Source organism: Schistocerca serialis, chromosome 2, assembly GCF_023864345.2.
Source record: "Schistocerca serialis cubense isolate TAMUIC-IGC-003099 chromosome 2, iqSchSeri2.2, whole genome shotgun sequence".
Lineage (NCBI taxonomy): Eukaryota > Metazoa > Arthropoda > Insecta > Orthoptera > Acrididae > Schistocerca > Schistocerca serialis.
This window is the reverse complement of record NC_064639.1, coordinates 297,126,191-297,151,242: the sequence shown is the minus strand read 5'-3', so window position 1 is coordinate 297,151,242 and position 25,052 is coordinate 297,126,191. Positions and strand designations below refer to the sequence as shown.

Genomic DNA, 25,052 nt, shown 5'->3' with positions numbered 1-25,052 from the left:
CATGTAGAATACTGCAATTCATGAACGCAAACCAAATGTTCAACATCTAGCAGTATATTTGGAGAATGGACAGAGAGTTTACTTCACAAAAAGACAAAGCCAGAAAAATTGCATGCAAATCATCTCAGAACACAATATTAACAGCTTTTTACCAACTCTGTCAAACAGATCTATTCACTAAAACATTATTATACGTCGATGTACCAACCTTTTATATGTGTAACACAACAAGAAAAATCTTTCAACAACGAAAACAAGGTATTCCAGTAAACGATCAGCCAGGAATTGTGAATGCTGGCACACTAGGTCGATTATACACCATTCATCGGAACAATGCCAAATGTTTCTATCTCCAGAAATTGCTACACGAAATACGGGGATCAACAAATTTCAAAGACCTCAAGACTGTTGATGGTTACCTATGAGAAACATACAGAGAAGCACGCCAACACTTAGGGCTACTGGAAAATAAGAACCACTGGGAATTAACACTGGAAGAAGTCTCACTCACAGCTTCAGCTGAACAAATGAGACTTATTTGCCAAAATTCTAACAAGATGTAACCCATCAAATCCAAAACAGCTATGGGACTCCTTCAAAGAGAGTATAAGTGATGACACGTACGAAATCTGACAAGCTCATCCTCAACTGACCATCGAACTCAACGATGACATCTTCAATGAAACACTCATTAGTCTGGAAGATAAACGTTTAGCAATAAACAACAAGACAATTTGGGATGCAAGCACCACGAAAAGATGGTATCGGTGTGCTATACTTCAAAATTATACAGGAAAAAAACCCGCATCTTCAAGGAACTACTTTACTTCTTTTCTCACAAAACGCTCCTCAATGGCAATCAAAAGGTAATTTATAATGGTATCATTGACTGGATTGACAACATTACTGGAGGAATTATTTACTTGGATGCATCAGGTGGCACCTGGAAAACAATTCTAATAAATCTGTTGCTGATGGAAATACACGCTAAGCAACACATCACACTTGCACTGGCATCATCCAGCATTGCAGCCACACTTATGGAAGGAGGACGAACTACCCATTCCGCCCTACAACTACCGGTGAATATAGCCGAAGAATAATTCCCGGTATGTAACACCTCAAGAGCTTCTGGACAAGGTGAACTTCGAAGGCCAGCTAAAATTATCATCTGAGAAAAATGCACAATGGAATACAAAAAATCACTTGAAGCCATGGACAGAAGACTTGCAAGGAAACTCTGAAGTGATGGGTAGAGATCCACCCAAAATCTCAGGTGATTTTTGACACACTTTCAGTTACCTGTATCACCAAGTCATCACCAGCAGACAAGATCAATGCACACTTAAGAAAAGGCACATATCCTACTGACCAGATGACTGGCCTCATTAAACTCAAAAGTGATTTCTGCAACATAGCCACTGCTGAAAACGAAGTCATCAACCAAATTTATCCAAACATTGTCCACAACTTTACGAATTCAGACTGCCTATTTGAAACGACAATTTTGGCAATTAAAAATAACATTGTTGACAATATCAACTTTACTATTCAAAAGAAAATCCCCAGGGAGGAGATAATATACAAATCAATCAACACAATAGTAAACACCGATGAAAGTGTGAACTTTCCTACAGAATTTCTAAACTCTTTGCAAGTACCAGGAATGCCATTACACTGACTCTTGACTTAAAACTGGATCTCTGATCATACTACTCAGAAATCTCAATTCCTGAAAACTATGTAATGGAACAACAAGGATAATCTTCAAACAACTATCGAATAACATCATCAAAGCCAAACTTATGACTGGAAAGTACAAAGGACACACACTATTTATCCCCATAATACCACTCATATCTACTGAATTGCCACTCCAATTTAAAAAACTGCAATCTCCAATCAAATTATCCTACAGTTTTTAAGTTAACAAAGTGCAAGGACAAACTTTAAAATATTGCGGCATCAACCTCAAAGATTCGTGCTTCTCTCACGGTCAACTAGTTTGGTTTCGAGTAGGAATTTTGAAAAATTTGTGCATATACACCCTGGACAACAAAATGAAAAATGTTGTTTATAAACAAGTGTTGTAAACCATTAAAATATGTTTTCAATAAAATTTGTTTATTTCTTATACTTTAAAGTTTATCCTTTTATTACAACTATAACACACTCTCATATCAACTCCCTGAGTGAAGCTGGGTGCCTTAGCTAGTACTTCATATGGCTTTCCCACAGTTTTATACAGAGGACAGGCAAAACAATGTGAACACTCGTACTTACTTGGGGGTTGGACCCCCATTTGCCCACAATACAGCTGTGATTCTTCTTGGAATATTGGCATACAATGATTGTTGGACCCCCATTTGCCCACAATACAGCTGTGATTCTTCTAGGAATATTGGCATACAATGATTGTATCGTCTCCAGTGGAATGTTATGCCACTCTTTGATCAGAACCTCTTCTAACTCCTGTAGTTACGAGGGAGGTGGAAATCTGCTCCAGAGTCTGTGCTCCAATACCTCCCACAAGGGTTTGATAATGTCCAAGTCCAGGGAATGTACTGACCAGTGAAGACGCTGCAGTAGAGTTGCATGCTCCTCACACCACACTTGTACTGTCCTGGCTGTCTGAATGGGTGCATTATTGTCCTGAAATATGGGATCATTGTTGGGGAACAACATTTGAATCACGGGTGCACCTGATCATGAAAAACGTAATAATCATTGGCTTTAACACAATCTCAGAGTAATGATGGGACCAGCAAAAATACCGTAATATGGTTGCCCACACCACCACACTTCCACCTCCATGCTTAACCATTGTAGGCTCCTTTTGGCATTCTCCATAAGTAAACCAACCCTATGTTGGAAATAACGAAAACACTGACTCAGACCATATGGCATGTTTCCGATGATCACCCGCCAAGGATTTATGCTCCTGACTCTTCTTTGCAATGGTTGTCACCCCTAATAGTTTCCGTCTAGCAGCCTGTCCATAAATATTCGCTTTATGGAGTCCTCGACAGACAGTGTTGACAGATACGGGTCTCGAGGATGGCTACTGAGCTCTGTAGTCACTTTAACTGCCTTAGTTTTGTGTTGTTTCAACTCAATTCACATTAGCGTATGACAATCTCTCTCATTTAGTTTTAATTTGCACCCACTGTTACGCTTACACGATGATGTTTTTCCATGTTTAGTGTAGGCTGTCATGACTGTTGAAACAGTTGCTCCTGAAACATTCAATAAGTTGGCTGTCTTAGTTACTGATGCTCCAGCTAAATCGGGCCCCCACAATCTGCCCTCTTTGTAACTCTGATATGTTTTTTATTGCACACTGACCTCGGCCTCTGAATGCAAATACGAAATGTGTACTACTCGTATACAACCTGCACTGATGCCTAGTCCGTACTGAACACACACATCCCAGCACGGCATGTGCCTTATCTGTATTGTTGACCATCAAACACAACCATCCCATTACTACCACTGTTTACATTATTTTGCATATCCCGTGTATATTTCCTGCAACCCAATACTCATTGACACATTCGTCTGGTTTTCATAACTCACTACTGTCTCCCACTCGATTGTTGTTATGATTAAACATTCTCTTTCTTTCATCAGTAATTTATTGATTTTCTCCCCTCTGTTTCAAAAATTTCCCTCTATAAAATGAGTATACTGCAATGGTTACTGATATAGCTTTAATTTTAATTTTCGCACAAAATTAGCTTTAATTTTAATTTTCGCAAAAAATTATCATCATCATTCACACACGAATTTCACTATTCTACGGCAGAACTCTTCAGAAAGAGCTCAAACCTACAGTAAAGAAAGTTAATTCTTTTCAATATATCATATCAAAAATATCCACATCTGCAGCCGTACTCTAAACCAAAATGATTTGTATACCACAGGGTACTTCTTAAGGTACCATACGTTGCAGATTCTTCCCACTCCATTTGTGTGTGAAGCTTCAGATGAATACCTGCTTAAATGCCTTTGTGCATGCCATAATTAGTCAACCCGTGTCATTGTAGTTCCTACAGGAGAAATATAAAGGGGCTGTAGTACATTCCTAGATTCCTTACTTACTGGTTCTCGACACTTTGTAAGTAGGCATTCGTGGGGTTGTTGCTGTTTAACTTCAAGCATCTGCCAGGCCATAGATAAATGCTGGTGCGATACTCAGTCAAATGATTTTTGAAAGGCAAGAAACATTTCATCATCTGACTGCATTGATTCAGGATGTCATGTGAGAAAAGTGCAAGTTGAGATAGCATGTTTCACTAGTATTTCCAGGACATTCTCCCATGATTCAGGTGACTCTGCAACCATTCGTATTGCTGTTTTTTGTACACATTCATATACGCTTTTAGTTGTATCTGGTATGGGTCTCAGAAAGTTCAGCAACATTCTACAACAGGTGTGTTAGTTTTTCATTAGCAGTCTCCTTTGCAGACTCACTGCATTTTACTACTATCCTACCAATGAACCAAGATCTTACTATCTGCTTTACCTACAAATCGAGCCAATGTGCCCATTCCATTTAATATCTCTACAAATTATTACAATTGATGATATGAATATAATAGAGGGAAACATTCCACGTGGGAAAAATATATCTAAAAACAAAGATGATTTAACTTACCAAACGAAAGCGTTGGCATGTTTATAGACACACAAATGAACACAAATACACACGCAAAATTCAAGCTTTCGTAACCAATGGTTGCTTCGTCAGGAAAGAGGGAAGGAGATGGAACGACGAAAGGATGTGGGTTTTAAGGGAGAGGGTAAGGAGTCATTCCAATCCCGGGAGCGGAAAGACTTACCTTAGGAGGAAAAAAGGACAGGTATACACTCGCACACACACACATATCCATCCACACATATACAGACACAAGCAGACATTTTCAGTATCACCGATGTCTGTACATGTGCGGATGGATGTGTGTGTGTGTGTGTGTGTGTGTGTGTGTGTGTGTGTGTGTGTGTGCGCGCGCGCGCTCGAGTGTATACCTGTCCTTTTTTCCTCCTAAGGTAAGTCTTTCCGCTCCCGGGATTGGAATGACTCCTTACCCTCTCCCTTAAAACCCACATCCTTTTGTCTTTCCCTCTCCTTCCCTCTTTCCTGACGAAACAACCGTTGGTTGCGAAAGCTTGAATTTTGTGTGTGTGTTTGTGTGTCTATAAAATGCCAACGCTTTCGTTTGGTAAGTTACATCGTCTTTGTTTTTAGATATAATTATTACAATTGTTTATATAATTTGAGTAATTCCAATTGTGACTCAGATATTGCAGTCAAACGATACAACACTGTTTCATTTTGTGAAGCGTACAGTTTTACATTTCTGAATATTTAAGGTAAACTTCCACTGCTTGCAACACTTTGAAATCTTAATTAAGATCTGACTGAATGTTGTTGCTCAAACAATGGAAAACCAGGATGGAATGGAGCAATATTATGAAAAGGATAGTTGCTACTCAGTGTATAGCGGAGATGTTGAGTCGCAGACAGGCACAAGAAAAAGACTGTTGGAAAGTGAGCTTTTGAATTACATATGTAATTCCACTGTTCCAGTCCTGGGTGGTACTGAGACACAAGTGGAATGCTCCTCTGTGACCAAATGGTGGGTATTTAGGAGGTGGTGGGTGACTGGAAAGATAAGGCAGGTGTGTGTGTGTGTGTGTGTGTGTGTGTGTGTGTGTTTCCAACAAAGGTCTTAGAGAATGAAAGATCACTTTCTGACAATCCTTTCATTGTGCCTATCTGCAACTCACCATCTCTTCTATATGGTGAGTAGCAACTATCCTTTACATAACATTGCTGAATATTTTTGCTGCTTTTCTCAGGCAGTACTGCATTACAGATAACTAAATCATCTGTAAAAAAATGTACTGCATCATTACACCCTAATGTACAATATATACAATAAGGGCCCAACACACTTCCTAGGGCACACTCAAAGTTACCTTTACTTCTGTTGATAAACCCATACAAAACAATATGCTGTATCCTCCCTAAGAAGACATGCTGCACACATTCACAAAAATTACTAGGAAACACACATGATTAAACACTCACCAATAAAGTTTACATGGTACTGAGTCAAATACTTTTTGAAACAAGGAATATTTCATCCATCTGATTGTCTTGACTCTCGGCATTCAAGATGTCATGTGAGAAAAGTGTAAATTAAGTTTGCAAGAGAAAATGTAAACAAACTGTCCAAGATAATAACAGTGAAATCCATGAAAGTGTATGGAAGAAACCGGCTCAAGAGAACAATAGATGAAGCGAGGCAAATCAGAAACACAAGAAGGAACAGATTCTAATATATGGAGACAGTCACAGTCGTGGAATAGTGCAAAACATTGTGAGTATCCAGGACAACTTTACAGCTGTGGCTCACATTCAACTTGGAGCACCTCTTTCTGCTCTGATGAAGCCATGTGTGCCAAACAGTGAGTCTTTTTCATCAGTCACAGGTAATCTTGGGAGGTATAAATCGTGTAGCAAAACATCAAGAAAATGACGCCATCAGGCACATGGCAGTTGCACTCGGTAAGTTGATTAACACTAAAGTAATTATTGTTAATATCCTACAGACACACGATGTAGTGGAACAATCTATCCTGAACTTGTAACAATATGTAATAAATTTCACAATATGTCCCTGATAAATGTGAGCAATCTAGACTGAGACCTGCACACAACTCATGGTAAGCTCACGAATAAAAGAGGCAAAAAGACCATCAGCAAATTAATTGTAGAGTAAGTTATATGAAATTCTCCACAAAGGGGTGTAAATTTATTTATTTCTTTATTTATTTATTTTCTGTCCATATAACAAAAAGTTTTCGGACATTGTCAGGAAAATTTAGCTTACATAACACATATGCAGTAAAATATTTACATTCTTTCATAACATCATATGGATCAGACACATGTCTGTACACAATATTTTTCAAAAGGGCATTACAAGTAGATTCCTCTATAGTGTAACACAATTTAGCTTATATTTATAATAGCGCAGTACACATAATACAGTGTATAATTACATTCTTTCATTCTAATAAGTGTATTGCCTTGGAATGGCACAATCCACCAAATCAGAATCTGCCACACAAACAGCCATTGCAGGCAAGCCTGGGGACTTGTAAAGCCTGCTGGACAGTTTGGTAGCCCAAAATCATTCTGTACAGTCCAGCAGGAGAAACTCAGACTTAATGCCATACACCAGAATTTCAGTAGTCTTAAAAACAAGCACAATGATCTGGATATTATTACGTCTTGATAAACCTGATATTTTAGTCTTAACTGAACACTGGTACACTGAAGACCTAATTAGCATTAGTCAGCCACTCTCCATGAAATTTTGTTCTGCCGTTAGTAGGAAAAACAAGTCTTGGTGGCATACCAATCTTCACTGTGAAAGCAAGTAATTTGTGTTATTGATGTAAGTGCATTCTGTATAGAAGGAATCACAGAATTTGCTGCAATAAATCTAAAATGGGGTAGAGAAAATATAGTATTTATCGGTGTGTATAGGCTACCTGGGGCATGTACGGACACATTTTTCAAAAATTTATCCGAGTTGCTGATACACGTAGACGGTCAATTTTCTGGGTTAAAAGACTATGTAAATACTATAATAACAGGGGATATAAATATAGATTTATTAACCAATGACGCCAACACCAAAAAGGTACACTACCTACTTGATGAATTCCATCTGACACCACTTATCCATGAGCCTATCCATGAGCCAACTAGAGAGATTGGAAACAGCAAAACACTTCTGAATAATATAATAACAAATATGACCAATCTTTCCTACAGTGCATCTGTTATAAAACTAGCCATCTCTGATCACCATGCAGTACACCTTCAATTGGAGACAAATAAGATGCCCTCTGTCACCAAAAAGACTATATGTAAACAAAAGAACTGTGTATAATGATAACATCAACAGACTGAACTGCATGTTAGCAATTATATCATGGTTTGAGAATGATAAATTTTCCTACGATAGCTTTGCTGCTGATTTATACAACTGTTTTGATGCCCAGTTCTAGCCACAAAAGTTAAACACACTAAAATGTAAACAAAAATATCTGGATAAATAATGACATCATTAAGGCAAGGGAAAAATTACAATTATTTCATAGCGCAATGTTGAATAATAGACAAAATCTCAACCTAAGGGGGCCTTCAAAACTAATCAAGAATACAATAAAGATTTATTAATACAGATCAGCAGGAACTTCGTTGAAAACAAGCTTCAGGTTTCACACAGTGTTACAACTGGTGTCTAGGGAGTGATAAACAGTTTTACAACAGGCAGAGACAAATCCTGCATGGGCTTTATTACTGATCACAATGGAATAGTAGTAAGAGATCAACTTGAAATTGCTAACATATTCAATGAATATTTTTCTTCAACAGGGGAAGCTATCAGTGACAAACATAATAACCTGCAGTACATTTCTAAAGCCAATGCATCTGAGCACAGCATATATCTAGTGCCCACAAATTGCAAAGAAATAGTTGACATCATTAACTCTCTAAAATCTTCTAGTTCCGCAGGGCATGATGGCCTCAGTATTAATGGATTAAAAATGTGCAGACAAAATGTTTCTGTGCCTCTGTCTGTGGCAGTAAATAATATAGTGGAATCAGGCACCTTCCCAGGCAGACTAAAAATAGCTCAGGTAACCTCAATCTACTTCCTCCAAATGCACAATTTAATGTTTGAAAATCAAAATGGTTTCTTAAAATGTAAATCAACAAGCACAGCAACTGCTTAGTTAATTGAAGAGATAATACGTGGAACCAGGAACAAGCAACATGTTGTTGGTATATACCTTAACCTCGAGAAAGCTTTCAATTGTGTGAATGCCACAATCCTATTAGTAAAGCTATGGAACATTGGCTCATGATCCAATAAAATCTTACATTAGTAACCAAAACCAGTTTGTACTGCTTAAAACTGAAAATGGTGTTCACATTCCTGACACGTTCCACATCATTACGAAGTGTCGTATTCATGATCTATGGAACAAGTATTAATCTAATCTAATCTAATCTAAACAAATCTAAAATCACTAATATAAAATATGGAGTGCCACAGGGCTCAGTACTGGGTTCTCTTCTGTTTTTGATTTATATAAATGACACAAGATACTGCACTCAGAGTTCCAAAATAGTTCTTTATGCAGATAATACATCCATTGTGTGTAAAAATGGAACATTTAATGAACTAGAGACCACTATAATAACGTGGCAAACGAAACTGTTCAGTACTTTAATGAGAGTCACTTAAATGTAAGCAGTAGTGAAACATGTCACGTGGAGTTTACCAACAGTAGTTTTAATGATGAAATTAAACTATACATAGGCAATGAATTAGTAAAAACAGAGTTTAGTGTAAAATTCCTTGGTATAACCATTCAAAGCAATTTAAAATGGAACACACATGTTTACACTCCAGCATGTAAGTTGCCTAAGAATATATTTGCAATTAATATGATTAGAAAGTCCTGCAAAGACACTATTGTCCTAAAGACTGCATACCATGCTCTATTCTTCTCTCACCTGAATTACGGAATAGAAATTTGGGGAGCATCAACCAAAGCAAATATAAATAAGCTACTGCTATTTCAAAAACTGGCTATAACAATCATATGTGGAGCAAAATGTGAGGAATCATGCTGTGGCTTGTTTCCAAAAAGTGGTGTTCTAACTGTAGTAAACATATACATTCTAAAAGCCACATTACTTGTTAAAAGACTGCAGCCCAACATTTATTCCAATTTGAATCAATACAATACCATAAATAAAGAAAAAATTTTCATCCACTGCCACGGAATAGCTCTCTATGAAAAGGGCCCGCAATAATATACAGGTTTAAAGTTAGCCAATGCACTGCCCAGTAAAGGTATGACCCTACCCACAATGAAGCTTAAATTTCAGCTAAAGAAATTCCTCTCATAAAATCCATTTTACACATTAGAAGAATACCATACCTGCATGCAAAGTAAGAAGTGCTTAAAATACGTAAATAGTGTTAAGCATCATTTTATTTGTAATTAAATCATTTTGTTAATCAGTGATATATTCAGAAGAATGTATTATTGTGCTATGTATCAAGAATCATAACCTGCTTCTATACACATGCAATGAATCATTCAATGCTGAATAAAGTATTATTATTATTTACTTATTATTAACCCCTCTCCCTGTGTCTCATCTCTTTCTCCTTCTGCCTGCCCCATACAACATAAATCCCATTTGATGAAATGTAAGGATATATTCCACAAGCTAGCAAGTTTGCTTTATCTTCTGTGTGCTAGCTGACAACTCAACATTTCTGTTGTTTGGTGAATGGTCTCCTTTATTCCTAAATTATTTAGTTTTACATACATGACTGAAGTTCAATGAAAACAAGCAGAGGTAACAGTACAATACTATTACATCAAAGATGAAAATCTTTGTTTCTCACTTACCTATTCTTGGTTTGAGTTCCTGTAACAATGGCTGCTTCCGTGCAGCACCAGTTGTTGTCATGCCTATAACATGTGCTTCTCTCATTAATTCAAGATCCTCAGAATCACGTATTTCATCATACCGCATACACAGCCGTCTGTATTCTGCTTGTAACTGCCACACTCTCTTCATGAGAGTGGAGTGTAAGCAGCGACACCAGTGTTTGTATAAATACCAACGTTCTTCAGTGTTAAGGTCCCAGAGATTGTGAATATGTATCAATCTATCAACAACACGTCCATCAATATTGACAACCTGTGTAAGGTGGTTCTTGAAGAACCTGTAAGAAAATGAAAATTAGATTTCAATGTACTTTCAATTAAGAATCCAATCATGTGAGGTATACTCCAATTAGAATTACTGTATGATTGGAATTTCAATAAGTAAAATGGTAGGAGCCAGCAGCCAGCCAACTGCAGATCTTTTCAAGCACTAAATGCTCATTGTAGCCAGTTTTGTAGGCACACAGAGCTTTGCCTAGAATTGTTGGCTGCACACCAGCAACACTGTCCCCTGCAACTGCAGTCTTTCAATCACAAATTGGTTGTAATTGGAGTATACAAATAAAACGCACTATCAAATCACTATTATAAGATTCAAGCAGCTGACATTCACCTACAAGAGTCTAACAGAGGTCTCTCTGTTATTTGATGTGTGACAAGATAATGGTCTCCAGTTTTGTTTTTTTTTTCCATAAGGGGAGCAGGAGGTTGTAGGTTGTATTATACAAAATAGCATTCAATAAAACAGAACTGCACAACCCCTGTTGTCAGTCTCAACTGAATTTGTGGAAATTAAGCACCAGTGGCTAGGTGCTGCAGACACTTCCAGTGTGGTCAAACAAGTCTGAATGATGAAGAATGAAACTGCAGGCCATCTCTATGTGGATAAATGAGAATCACAAGAGAAGTAGAAGGCTTAGTGTACTAATATCAATGTACCACAATAGAAGTGATAGCAGAAAAAGTGAAAATCAGAGAACAGTCAGTTTTCAATATCCTTCACATTTTGAATATGAAAACAGTTGCTACTCTCTGTGATCCATTACTGCTCATATCCACTGAAAATGCCTGCTGAACTGAGTCAGCAGCAGAAATGTTGTAGCAGTGTCAGGCCAATACAAATGACTTCCATAGCCTTCTAAGCGGCAAGGGTGAATGGTGGGTGTCTCGTTACGACCCCTAAACAAAGCAGCAAAGAAAGCAGTGGAAATGTGGATTCACCACTGCTGAAGAAGGCCAATCATTATTGGACAAGGTGCTGCTAAGTGTGTTTTTGGATGACATGGTGTGCTGCTACAGTATTATGCTCAAATGGTCAAATATCACACAAACAAAATCTTCAGTCCAGACAATATTACAGGACCCGTTCATGACAAAGTGTTGTTGCACAAAGCTATCCAAGTGGGTGTTTTTTCTCAATAACAACTTTTCACCTCGTTCTCCATGGGGCACAATCACACATGCTGCTTCTTTCCCAAATTTCGCCCCCCCTCCTGGCATGACACCCAATGACTTCTCCCACTCCCCACTCTTGTGCTAGAGGAAGTTCCGACTGGGGTAAGCATTTCCTTAACATCCAAAATGCAGGATTCTACAACAAATGTTTGCATAAGGTATCCATCATTGGGAAAAATGTGTCTGAAACTTAAAAACTGAAAGTGATCAGGGGAGAAAGGAAAAGGAAGGGTCTATGGATGTCAGTTACATCGGGACTTTAAGTGGAATCAGCAGCGAGGAGTGAAAATGTGTACTCGACTGGGATTCAGTCCCAGGATCTCCCGCTTATTAGGCAATTGTGTTAACCATTGCTCCACCTGAACACACTGTTTATTGCAAGTGCACAGACTATCTCGGCACACTTCTTGGCCTAACCACACTTCAACCAAGTCCCTGTCCCTAGTCCCAGTCCCAGACCCTTCCTCCCCCTCCATCTTCAATTTACATATAATGCAGCTGTGGATTCAGAGTGGTATATATTCTTTTGGACATGTCAGACAAAACAAACACCACACATTCACACAAAAATTTGTCTCACTGAAGAGTGAATACATAGAAAAGGACCCAACCATCACGAAGTTCCATGGTTGCAGCTTGATTTTTCAAAGAAATATTAAAACATTATGACTACTCTTCACACATTCCATGCCCGGTAGTTTGAGCCAGGAACATGAATGCTGAACTGTTGAACCAAAGTCCAAGTGCAGTACAGACCACATACTAAGATGCAGCCTAGCTCAGCATTGCTTCACTAACATATCAGAAGGTGTGAGTGAGAAGTTGTGACTGTCTCCTGCATTGGAGAGAGGGGAGAAAACTGCTGCTTGACTGACACATCTTCTGCAATACCAAACGAGAGTTCAGCAGAAACTTCACGTGTCCTATGTAATATCAAGTGAGAGTTCAGCAGAAACTTAACATGAACTCCATACTCACTGTGACACGGGAGAATCTCAATTTTCACCGTACGTTTATTTTTGTTTCTTATACGTGAATTCCCTACTCAGGAAGTTAGAAGATCTAAACTGCCTGACAAAAAGGTGAAGCACTCCAAAGACATGGTTGGATGTCAATGTAACTTCAAACAAAAACGCTATTGGTAGATATGTAGATCATTAGAATTGTGATATCCTGTGACATGTAGAAAAACCACCAGAGTGCATTAGTGTTGTTACCAGGCCTGGTAGGTTATATAACGGGTATGAACAATGTTGGACATTTGAATGATCACAGTGAAACACATGGAGGTGCCATGCACTCAGGCAAAACAGAGATATCTGCACCTGGCAGAGTTAGAGAACGCGGCCTCACTGTGGATCTTCATTTAGCCAACTGGGCAAATCATGCAATATGTAGATTTGTGGAGAATTCAGATGTGACAATGGGCCAATGTTGGACTGCACAGAAAGTGAGGGTAGACGTACTCGTCATCAAAATTCCTGTCAGCAACATCTGGATATTACAAGGTAGGATTGCCATATTGTGCACGAAGTACATTGTAACCCCTTTGTACATACATCTGTCATCTGAGAACAAGTAATGGACTCAATACTACACTCTGTGTTATCCTCCACCATTGGTTGGACTAACAGCAGCCAGACTAAGAAATTAATGTTTCATGCATACGCTGCAATTAACACAAACGCCTACGTTTGGAGTGGTACCATGACAGGGAAGCATAGACTGCAGATGAATGATGTCTCATTGTGTTCAGTGATGAATCACAGTTCTTCATTACCCCGCACGACAGTTGTCAGCAGTATGGCAGCAGCCTGCAGGTAGGTCTCAGTCTTCCACTTTTTTGGAAAGGCACAATGATGCTTCTCCTGATGTCCTGGTGTTGAGAGCCATTGGTCATGACTTCAGGTAACAGCTGGCAGCTGGTAGTGACTGAGGGAACTCTGATGGCACAATGGTACATCCCATGTTACTTCTCAGGTGACAGTCACTTTTCAACAAGACAATGCTCATCTACGTGTGCCATGTGTCTTATGAACAGTTTCAATGATGCTCAGGTACTCCTGTCCCCACTAAAGAGCTGCAGACTTGTTCCAATAGACATCAACTACATCCCAAGATGTCAAGGACCAATTACAAGTTATGGGCCAGCTTGACTCAGGAGGTGATACAAAGGCTTTGATACCCTTTCCAAATGAATCAGTGCATGTTTCTAGGACAGAGGAGGTGCAACATCATACTGATAAGCAGGCTCATACTGCCACGTTTTAAGTAAGTTTTACTCAATTTTGTAATCACTTAAGTAAAGCCACACAGCCCATCAACACTCTTCCCTTTCTGGGCGCTTCACTTTTTTTGTCAGGCAGTGTATATACAGGGTGGTCGGAAATTCCTGTTAGAAACTTCTAGGACTTGTAGCGGGAAGTGAGTATGTAATATTTTGAATAGGAACCCACGTTCAGAAACTTACCATTTCCATGCTACAACCATTTGAAAATGTGATGCTAATGTGACCATTTTTACAAGTAGTTGACTGGGCTGATCCAGTATAACACTTGTTTTACAGTTCCACTCATTAACAGACAATGAGACCGCTCATGTACTTGTTGACGGGTTCTCATGACGTGATGCACTAACATCTCTTCCAGTTCGGCGATGTGGGGCCTCCCTGGAGCATCACAGTCACGCCTGCTGCTGGTGAAGATACCCTTTCTCGAAACCGCTGCGTGATTGTGGCGAAAAGGGTATGCGATGTAGTCTGAAGTTGTTGACAACTATGTTGATAAAGGCAATGAGCAGCTCTTCCATTGCCGTGAGCTTCACCATTCAGGAAGATCATATCGGTGTTTTCTGCAAACTTGTACTCAACCATCTTGCTCAAACACTGACAGACGCATGAATGAGGCTCAAAGTGAGGTAGGATAGGATGTGAAATGACATCAGCCGATCTGACGTAAGCACCCATCACTATTACTATCCTGTTGCAAACCTACCTAGCAAACATGTTTTCAAACAGCTGTAGCACAAAAACGGCAAGTTTCCGGACATGTGTTCCTATTCAAAATATTATGCACTCACTCTCCTCTAAAAGTATTAGAAGTTTGTAATGGGAATTTCCGAACACCCTGTATAATTTGAGGTGTCATTCAGAACCATCACAGTGCCTGGTAAGCAGTTTATAATAATGACAAACTGATTGGCTGAATATTTGGTCCCAGAGGCAATAACCCACAGAATCCAGTGTTGTGTCCACTTCAGTTCATGGATATTAATTGATTTTATACATTTCACAGATGCTGGGGTGGGTAGCTATCGATTCTGGAATTTTCAGCACCTGTCGTATAGGAGGTCGTATTACCACACTGGTGATCATCACATTCAATTCAGGCTTTAAAAATTTGTTGTTGAATGTGCAACATAGTCACTGCTTTCTATGTATGTTTGTAGATGAAACATAAAATATGGGAATTTATAAATGTGGTAGGTGAAATGAAAAAAATTATAATTTTGTGTGAAGTTGCTAAAGTGAAGATAAATTATACACATGGCCATTACATATTCTCTGACAGAATTCATCAGAGAGATGACTTCAGTCAAACATCAATTTTAAGACTGAATATCAGCTTACAAGTCAAGATAGGGTTTCAGACAGATTATATGGTGGCAATTATATGGTGGCAACATAAGGATTTTAAAACAAGGTATTAAAGTGCAAAAAGTTTCCAAGTGAACTGAAAGAACCAGAGATTACTGAGAGTTTTAAAGGAAGTGTAAGGCAACAGTTGAGTCAAAAAGTGAAAAGAATACAACAGAAGGTGAATGGGAAGCTTTAAGAGATAGTATAATGAAGGCAGCAGAGAATGAAATACACAAGTCCAGGATCAATCCTTGTATAACACACAAGCAGGTAAAATGAAATAACAACACCAAAATATGAGATTTACAGGAAGTGAGATAAGTCAAAACAGGACTGGCTAGAGGAGAAATATAAGGCTGCAGAACAATGCAGGACTATGAGAAACACTGATGTTCCATATAGGGCAATTAAACAAGCATTTCGAGAAAAGAGAGGCAGATGTATAAATATTGAGAGCACAGATGGCAAGCCAGTGCCAAATAATGTAAGGATGGCTGAGAAGTGGAAGGAATATACAGAAGCGCTACACATAAGAATGAACTTGGATACAAGGTTATAAAAAGGGAAGAGGAAGTACATGAAAATGAGATGGGAGATATGATGTAATGAAAAGAATTTGACAGACACTGAAAGACTTAAGTGAAAAGAAAACACATGGAGTAAATGACATGCCCTGAGAATTATTGTGATCCTTGAGAACTGATCATATGAGGAAATTATTCCACCTGACATAGAGCATGTGCTTAGACCTCAACAAGAATGTAACACTTTTAATTCCAAAGGAGGCAGGTGCTGAAAAGTATAAAAATTATAGAAACCATCATTTTATGAAGCCCTGCGTGTAAAATACTGACACAAATTCTTTACAGAAAAATGAAAGGACTGGTAGGAGTCAGTCACGTGGAGATCATTCTGTATTCCGGAGACATGTAAGAACACAAAACTGACCCAATGATTAGATCGAAGTAAAGCAAACCTACATTTACATAACATTTGTATATTTAGAGAAAAGTCTGACGATGTTGACTGGAATACAGTCTAAGATAGTAGGCATAAATACAGATAGCAAAAATTTATCTACAATTTGCACACAAACCAGATTGGAGTTACAAAGGGAGCTATTAAAGGGAAGTAGCAGTTGAGAACAGAGTGGAACACAGTTGTAACCTCTCCCCAATGTTAGAGAGAGAGAGAGAGAGAGAGAGAGAGAGAGAGAGAGAGAAAGAGAGAGAGTGTGAGGGGGAGGGGGAAGGAGTGGGAATGGGGGAGAGGGGGAAGGAGTGGGAATGGGGAAGAGGGGGGAGAGGGGGAGAGGGGGAGAAAATAAGCAAGTGGCAAAGGAAACCAAGGAGAAATTTGGGAATGGCATTCAGGGAGAAGAAATAAAAGTAATGAGGTCTGATGATGACATTTTCTTTCCGCCAGGGATGGGAAAGGACTTGAAAGAGTAGTTGAATGAAATGGATAGTGCCTTGAAAAGAGGTTATAAGATAAACCTCAACAAAAAAAAGTGTAATGGAATTAGTTAAATTAAATCAAGTGATGCTGAGGAAATTTGATTATGAAATTAGATGCCGAAAGTAATAAATGAGTTCAACTATTTGGGTAGCAAAATAACTGACAATGACCAAAGAAGAGAGGATACAATATGCAAACAGGCAGTAGCAAGAAAAGTACTTCTGAAAAAGAGAAATTTGTTAACATTGTACATAAGTTTAAATATTAGGAACACTTTTTTTGAACTGGAGTGTGGCCTTCTATGGAACTGAAATATGAACAAAGAGTTCAGACGTGAACTGTCTATAAGCTTTTGAAATGTGGTGCCACAAACAGTGTTGAAAATTACAAGTGTAAACTGTATAACTACTGAAGTAGTACTGAATCAAACTGAGATCAAAACAATTTACAGTACAAACAGACTACAAGACTGAGATTGAAGTTTACTGCAACAGTGAAGTTATCTGGTAGTGTACAGCAGGTGTAGGTGAAACCAAGTTAATTGTTGTGTAGTTTTACCGGCCACCTGACTCCGCTGTGACAGTTATAGAGCCATTCACAGAAAGTCTACGGTCAGTGACATGGAAGTACCCAGGTCATGCAATACTAGTTGGAGGTGACTTTAACGTACTGAGTATAGACTGTGATGTCTATGGATTCATTGTAACGGGAGGGGGGATTATGGATAGGCAGTCATGCAAAATACTTTTGAACACATTTTCTGAAAATGCTTGAGCAGCTAGCTCAGCAGCCCACATGCAACAGAAATATCTTAGACCTTTCAGCTACAAACAGGGCACACCTTATTGAAAATGGCAGTATAGAAATGGGGATTAGTGATCATGATGTCATTATGGCAACTATAGTTAGGAAATCAGTCAAGGAGGGTGTTTCTGCTAGATACAGCAGACAAGCAGTTGTTACCATCTCACTTAGACAGTTAATTTACATCACTTATTTCCAGTAAGATGAGCAGACAGGAATTTTGGGTCAAGTTCAAGCAGACTGTAAATCGTGGTCTGGAGAGTTATGTGCCTAGTAAGTGGATAAAGGATGGAAAAGACACAAGGTTTAATAATAAAATTCAGAAGATGCTGAGGATGCAGCGTTTGCTGCACTCTCGGTTCACAAGAGAATGCACAAATGATGACAAGCAAATGTTAGTAGAGATTTGTACATCTGTGAAAAGATCTATGCACGAAGCATACAACAGCCGTCACCATCACACCTTAAAAAATGACTTGGCAGCGATCACAATAAAATTCTGGTCCTATGTAAAACCGCTAAGCGGGTCTAAGGTTTCCACTCAGTCCCTTGTTGGCCAGTCTGGTGTGTCAGTTGAAGATAGCAAAACAAAAGAGAGTGTTTTATATTTCATGTTCAAGAAATCATTCACACAGGAGAATCTTACAAACATACTGTCATTTGATCATCGGTCAGACTCTCATATGGACAACACAGTAATAAGCATACCCGGTGTGGAGAAATAACTGAAAGATTTGAAAACAAATAAATCCCCGTATGAAATCCCAATTCAGTTTTACAAAAAAACACTGAAGATGATATTTGGTTTGTGGGACGCTCAACTGCACAGTCATCAGCGCCCGTACAAAGTCTCAATTTTTACACAGTCCAATTTCTTTTCGCAATCCAATCTAGTCACTCTCAAAAATTATGATGATGAAATGTTGAGGACAACACAAACACCCAGTCCCCTTGCAGAGAAAACCCCCAACCCAGCCAGGAATCGAACCGGAACCCTGTAATCCAGAGGCAGCAACGTCAGCCCCTAGACCACAACCCACGGACTACAAAGAGTACTCTACAGCATTAACCCCTTACCTAGCCTGCATTTATTGTGAATCTCTCACCCAGCACTAAGTCCCAAGTGACAAGAAAAAATTGCAGGCGACTGCACTATATAAGAAGGGTAGAAGAATGGACCCGCAAAATTACAGACCAATATCCCTAACTTCAGTTTACTGCAGAATCCTTGAATGTGCTTTCAGTCTGAATATAATAAACTTTCTTGAGAATGAGAAGCTTATGTTTACAAATCAACATGGCTTCAGAAACCATCACTAGTGCAAAACTCAGCTTGCTCTTTTCTCATATGATATACTGTGAACAATGGATGAAGGGAAACTGGCAGATACCACATTTCTAGATTTCCAGAAGGTGTTTGACACACTGCCACAGCAGGCTGTTAAGGAAGGTGTGAGGATATGGAATAAGCTCACGGACATTTGACTGGCTTGAAGACTTCTTGAGGAACAGAACCCAGCATGTCCTCAACAGTGAGTGTTCATCAGAGACAAGGGTATCATCAGGAGAGCCCCAGGGAGGTGTGATAGAACCCCTGTTTTGTTCTCTATATAAATAAATGGTTTATATCTAAATACAAAGATGATGAGACTTACCAAAAAAAAGCGCTGGCAGGTCGATAGACACACAAACAAACACAAACATACACACAAAATTCAAGCTTTCGCAACCCACGGTTGCTTCATCAGGAAAGAGGGAAATACAAAAGGATGTGGGTTGTAAGGGAAAGGGTAAGGTGTCAATCCAATCCCAGGAGCAGAAAGACTTACCTTTGGGGGAAATAGCGACAGGTATACACTCGCACACACACATATCCATCTGCACATATACAAACACAAGCACACATATAAATTTTTTTAATATATTTTTCCCATGATGGACAGGGTAGGCAGCAGTTTGTAGTTGTTTGCCGATGTTGCTCTGATGTACAGTAAGGTATCGAAGTTGAGTGACTGTAGGAAGGTATGTGATGACTTAGACAAAATTTCTAGTTGGTGTGATGAATGGCAGCTAGCTCTACAAATGGAAAAATTTAAGTTAATGAGGAAGAGTAGGACACAGTATTACTAGTGTCCTGGTTGACACAATCAAATCATTTAAATTTCTGGGCCTAATGTTGCAAAGCAATACGAAAAGGAGCAAGCATGTGAGAATTGTGGGAGAAAAGGCGAATGGTCAACTTCGGTTTACTGAGAATTTTAGGAAAGAGTGCTTCACCTGTAAAGAGACCACGTAGATGACACTAGTGCAACCTCGTCTAGAACACTGCTTGGGTGTTTGGGATCCATACCAGGTTGGATTGAAGGAAGACATTGAAGCAATTTAGAGGCTGGGTGCTAGATTTGTTACAGGTAGGTTGAACAAAACGTAAGCATTAAAGAGATGCTTCGAGAACCCAGATGGGACTCCCTAGAGGAAAGGTGACGCTCTTTTCAAGAAACACTATTGAGAAAATTTAGAGAACCGGCATTTGAAGCTGACTGCTAATGATTCTACTGCCACCAACGTACGCAGCACATAAGGACCACAAAGATAAGATACAAGGAATTAGATCTCATTCGGACAGTCAGTTTTCCCTCACTCTACTTGCGAGTGGAACACAAATAAATGACAAGTAGTGGTACAGGGTACCCTCTGCCATGCACCTTATGGTGGCTTGCTGAGTGTCTTTGTAGATGCAGATGTAGATCTGGGTTAAAATTCCTTCAGTTATCGTGATATTTTCATTCATAAGAGATTTAATATTTCTGAACTGTTTTTATTTCTTTTATTTCTGTAACTGCACCTTCAATTATTTTATTTCAGTGAATTTAAATCAATTAATACATAGTAAATTGTTTAAAACATAGCAGTACAGGATAGATGTATTCTTGAACAAACTGATGAAATATCCTTTGCTGACAATCTTTTAATGGCTCTGAGCACTATGGGACTTAACTTCTTTGGTCATCAGTCCCCTAGAACTTAGAACTACTTAAACCTAACTAACCTAAGGACATCATACACATCCATGCCCGAGGCAGGATTCGAACCTGCGACCGTAGCGGTCGCGCGGTTCCAGACTGTAGCGCCTAGAACCGCATGGCCACTGCGGCCGGCACAATCTCTTAAATCAATTTATTATTGCCATATGCAAAGTGTCTGGTAGAACAGGTGCTAGTTATGGGCTCTGAGGCAGCACTGCCCCAAAATACACTCCTGGAAATGGAAAAAAGAACACATTGACACCGGTGTGTCAGACCCACCATACTTGCTCCGGACACTGCGAGAGGGCTGTACAAGCAATGATCACACGCACGGCACAGCGGACACACCAGGAACCGCGGTGTTGGCCGTCGAATGGCGCTAGCTGCGCAGCATTTGTGCACCGCCGCCGTCAGTGTCAGCCAGTTTGCCGTGGCATACGGAGCTCCATCGCAGTCTTTAACACGGGTAGCATGCCGCGACAGCGTGGACGTGAACCGTATATGCAGTTGACGGACTTTGAGCGAGGGCGTATAGTGGGCATGCGGGAGGCCGGGTGGACGTACCGCCGAATTGCTCAACACGTGGGGCGTGAGGTCTCCACAGTACATCGATGTTATCGCCAGTGGTCGGCGGAAGGTGCACGTGCCCGTCGACCTGGGACCGGACCGCAGCGACGCACGGATGCACGCCAAGACCGTAGGATCCTACGCAGTGCCGTAGGGGACCGCACCGCCACTTCCCAGCAAATTAGGGACACTGTTGCTCCTGGGGTATCGGCGAGGACCATTCGCAACCGTCTCCATGAAGCTGGGCTACGGTCCCGCACACCGTTAGGCCGTCTTCCGCTCACGCCCCAACATCGTGCAGCCCGCCTCCAGTGGTGTCGCGACAGGCGTGAATGGAGGTACGAATGGAGACATGTCGTCTTCAGCGATGAAAGTCGCTTCTGCCTTGGTGCCAATGATGGTCGTATGCGTGTTTGGCGCCGTGCAGGTGAGCGCCACAATCAGGACTGCATACGACCGAGGCACACAGGGCCAACACCCGGCATCATGGTGTGGCGAGCGATCTGCTACACTGGCCGTACACCACTGGTGATCGTCGAGGGGACACTGAATAGTGCACGGTGCATCCAAACCGTCATCGAACCCATCGTTCTACCATTCCTAGACCGGCAAGGGAACTTGCTGTTCCAACAGGACAATGCACGTCCGCATGTATCCCGTGCCACCCAACGTGCTCTAGAAGGTGTAAGTCAACTACCCTGGCCAGCAAGATCTCCGGATCTGTCCCCCATTGAGCATGTTTGGGACTGGATGAAGCGTCGTCTCACGCGGTCTGCACGTCCAGCACGAACGCTGGTCCAACTGAGGCACCAGGTGGAAATGGCATGGCAAGCCGTTCCACAGGACTACATCCAGCATCTCTACGATCGTCTCCATGGGAGAATAGCAACCTGCATTGCTGCGACAGGTGGATATACACTGTACTAGTGCCGACATTGTGCATGCTCTGTTGCCTGTGTCTATGTGCCTGTGGTACTGTCAGTGTGATAATGTGATGTATCTGACCCCAGGAATGTGTCAATAAAGTTTCCCCTTCCTGGGACAATGAATTCACGGTGTTCTTATTTCAATTTCCAGGAGTGTATATAGTACAATATATTTCTCAATACTGGATTACAGAATTCAAATTATCAGGATTAGAATATTTTCCACACATATCTTAATACTGTCAATCAACGTTTTATGAAATGTTGATATCGAGTGACAATTTTCAAACAAGTAGTACTCAGTCTTAAGGCTGTGGCTTGAAATGCCTGTTAGCTTCATGTAGCAGAAGTAAGGGGTCATGGTCTGTGTGGAGTACAGTTCTTGTGGGCATCCCAAAGGCTCTGTTTGTTCAGCAAAAGGGTGTCCTACCAATCGCCACACGATTTTCACTTTCCACTACTTACACCAAAATAGAATCAACAGAATGGCTACATTCCACTCTCAAATCCATTTCTGTATATCTCTACTATACTTTGATGTGTTAACAACCGGTGTTTAATACTGCGGTTTTGATACTAGTGAAGATACTAACTTCTTTCTAGCATTGGTGATTCTATCTGCAGTAGGAAAGGCATGTTAAGTTTGTTAACATCTCACTGGAGTGCACTATAATATAGCATTGTGTCACCAGGAAGTAAGTGTTTTACAAATGATTAAAGGAAATAAGCATGCAAAACATGTCCTATACTTATTAGGCAAAACTTTGGAATGTGAGCTTACGGTGAAAGTGAAGGAACTTGGTGCACACAAATCCAATATAAACATCAGTCAAGAATAAAAATTCTTGCAAATCCAGAAAAAGGTATATACTCAGTTTCAACAAAGCAATGTACAGCAGCATGTTTAGCCACTGATCTTACATTTTGTGATACTTCAGCACAACAAAGGTACTAAAAATAAAGTGTTTTGGAGAGAGCTTTGATGTGGTGTGAGACTTAAACTGCATATATGTAAGCGTGCGTATGAACACCAGCCAAAAAGACATGCTGGTTTCACATATACATAAATCAACATAGGGGCTGCTCAGTGTGTTTGTCAGCCAGTCACAGCACAGGGCTTGTGGTGTTATGGAACATCAGTTTTTCATCACGCGAACTCATAAATTCCTTGGATTCAACACATGTGAAAAGACATTAAATGTCTCAAGCGAAAATGAAAACATGAGAAACATTAAGTATGCAATGAAGGTAACACATACCACATTAAAGATCTCTCCAAAATGCATCAATTTTAGTACCGATTGCTATGATAAATGTAACATCAGCAGCTAAATATGCTATCCAAACAATAAGTCTATTTAGCTTTTGGGGTTATTAAGTACCTGGTTATAAGCAGAAGAAACGGAGGTACAGAGTGTACGCTTTGTAGAGAGTCCTGGCACCATAATTCTGATCAGTAAATGCAGCCTTCACCAACATGCAAACAACAATTCACATCTGTGGCAGAATACATGGTGTAGTCCATATCAATTCAGGTAGGCTAGGAAAAAAATTTACCTTCTTAGTCTCGAATGTTATTGAATTTAGCGTATGTTAAAATGAAGGACTAAGTAAGGAACAAGTATTTTTTTGTTTTCTCCAAAAAAAATTCTGCTCCGAGATACAGCCCTCCAAAGATGACACTGTGTATACCATTTTGAAGACGCAAATTTTGGAAAAAAATTTAAAATGCTGTATCTCTGGAACTGTTCTAGATATTTTGTTGGTTTTTTTTTATTATTTGAAAGATCATTGCTTTATGATTACAAAGAACTTCTCCATTTGGTGTTATCTGTCGAAGTTCTTTAACTATAGCATTCTGGACTTTATAATTTATGGCTTTTTTTTTTTCAAAAATGCCAATCTACATTTTTTTTCTGTTGATTAGTACCATATAGTTCTACATTCCCTGAAAAGGAGAGCATCCACTTCTAGGTTGAATAGGTTTTATAAACAACTGAAATTTCTGCCATACATAAAACCTATTTTATTACCACTTTATCACATAACAGACCTATAAAAATCAAAATCTAGTCCTATTTAACATAATTTTAGTTTTGAAAGATGAGTGAGCAACTCATTTTTTCAAGCATTTTAAATGGTTCCAAAATGTATGTGAAAGGTCCAAAGACTTAAAGGTTTCAATTTTTACAACTTCTGTGCACTCTGTTTTGTACTGAAATTAGCCAGTCAATGAACTAAGAATGTGTGCCACTGCTTCAGCATCTTCCTTTGATATCGAGTGATGCCTTCCTGTTGAAATAATAGGAACTGGAGCACTCACAGTCTTCAAAACATTGTACACAGGAAATGAGCACTGATGGTGTTGTTGCTGTCTTTCAGCTAGAAACCTACATCCAGCAGCTGGCCCATGTGGTACCATAAAGTTCACTACAATTTAGTTTAACTCATAACTGGTGTCTATAATCTCTGCAAACCACCAGTCACTGACACTGACACACACACACACACACACACACACACACACACACACACACACACACACACACACACACCATAAACATCCCCCTTCTCAGGTTGTGAATCTGAATATTATCCTGCTGTTTCTGAGGTGTTGGC

At 39.8% G+C, this 25,052-nt stretch overlaps 1 protein-coding gene across 2 annotated transcripts in view; it reads right to left on the bottom strand.

Moving 5' to 3' along the window:
• Positions 1 to 25,052, bottom strand: part of LOC126457064 (NFX1-type zinc finger-containing protein 1-like) — a 443,455-nt gene that overhangs the window by 352,432 nt on the left and 65,971 nt on the right. For both annotated transcript variants that reach the window (XM_050093063.1, XM_050093062.1), the window contains exon 3: positions 10,519 to 10,838. In XM_050093063.1, the coding sequence (XP_049949020.1) occupies positions 10,519 to 10,838 (320 nt within the window). The remainder of the gene's footprint in view (positions 1 to 10,518; positions 10,839 to 25,052) is intronic.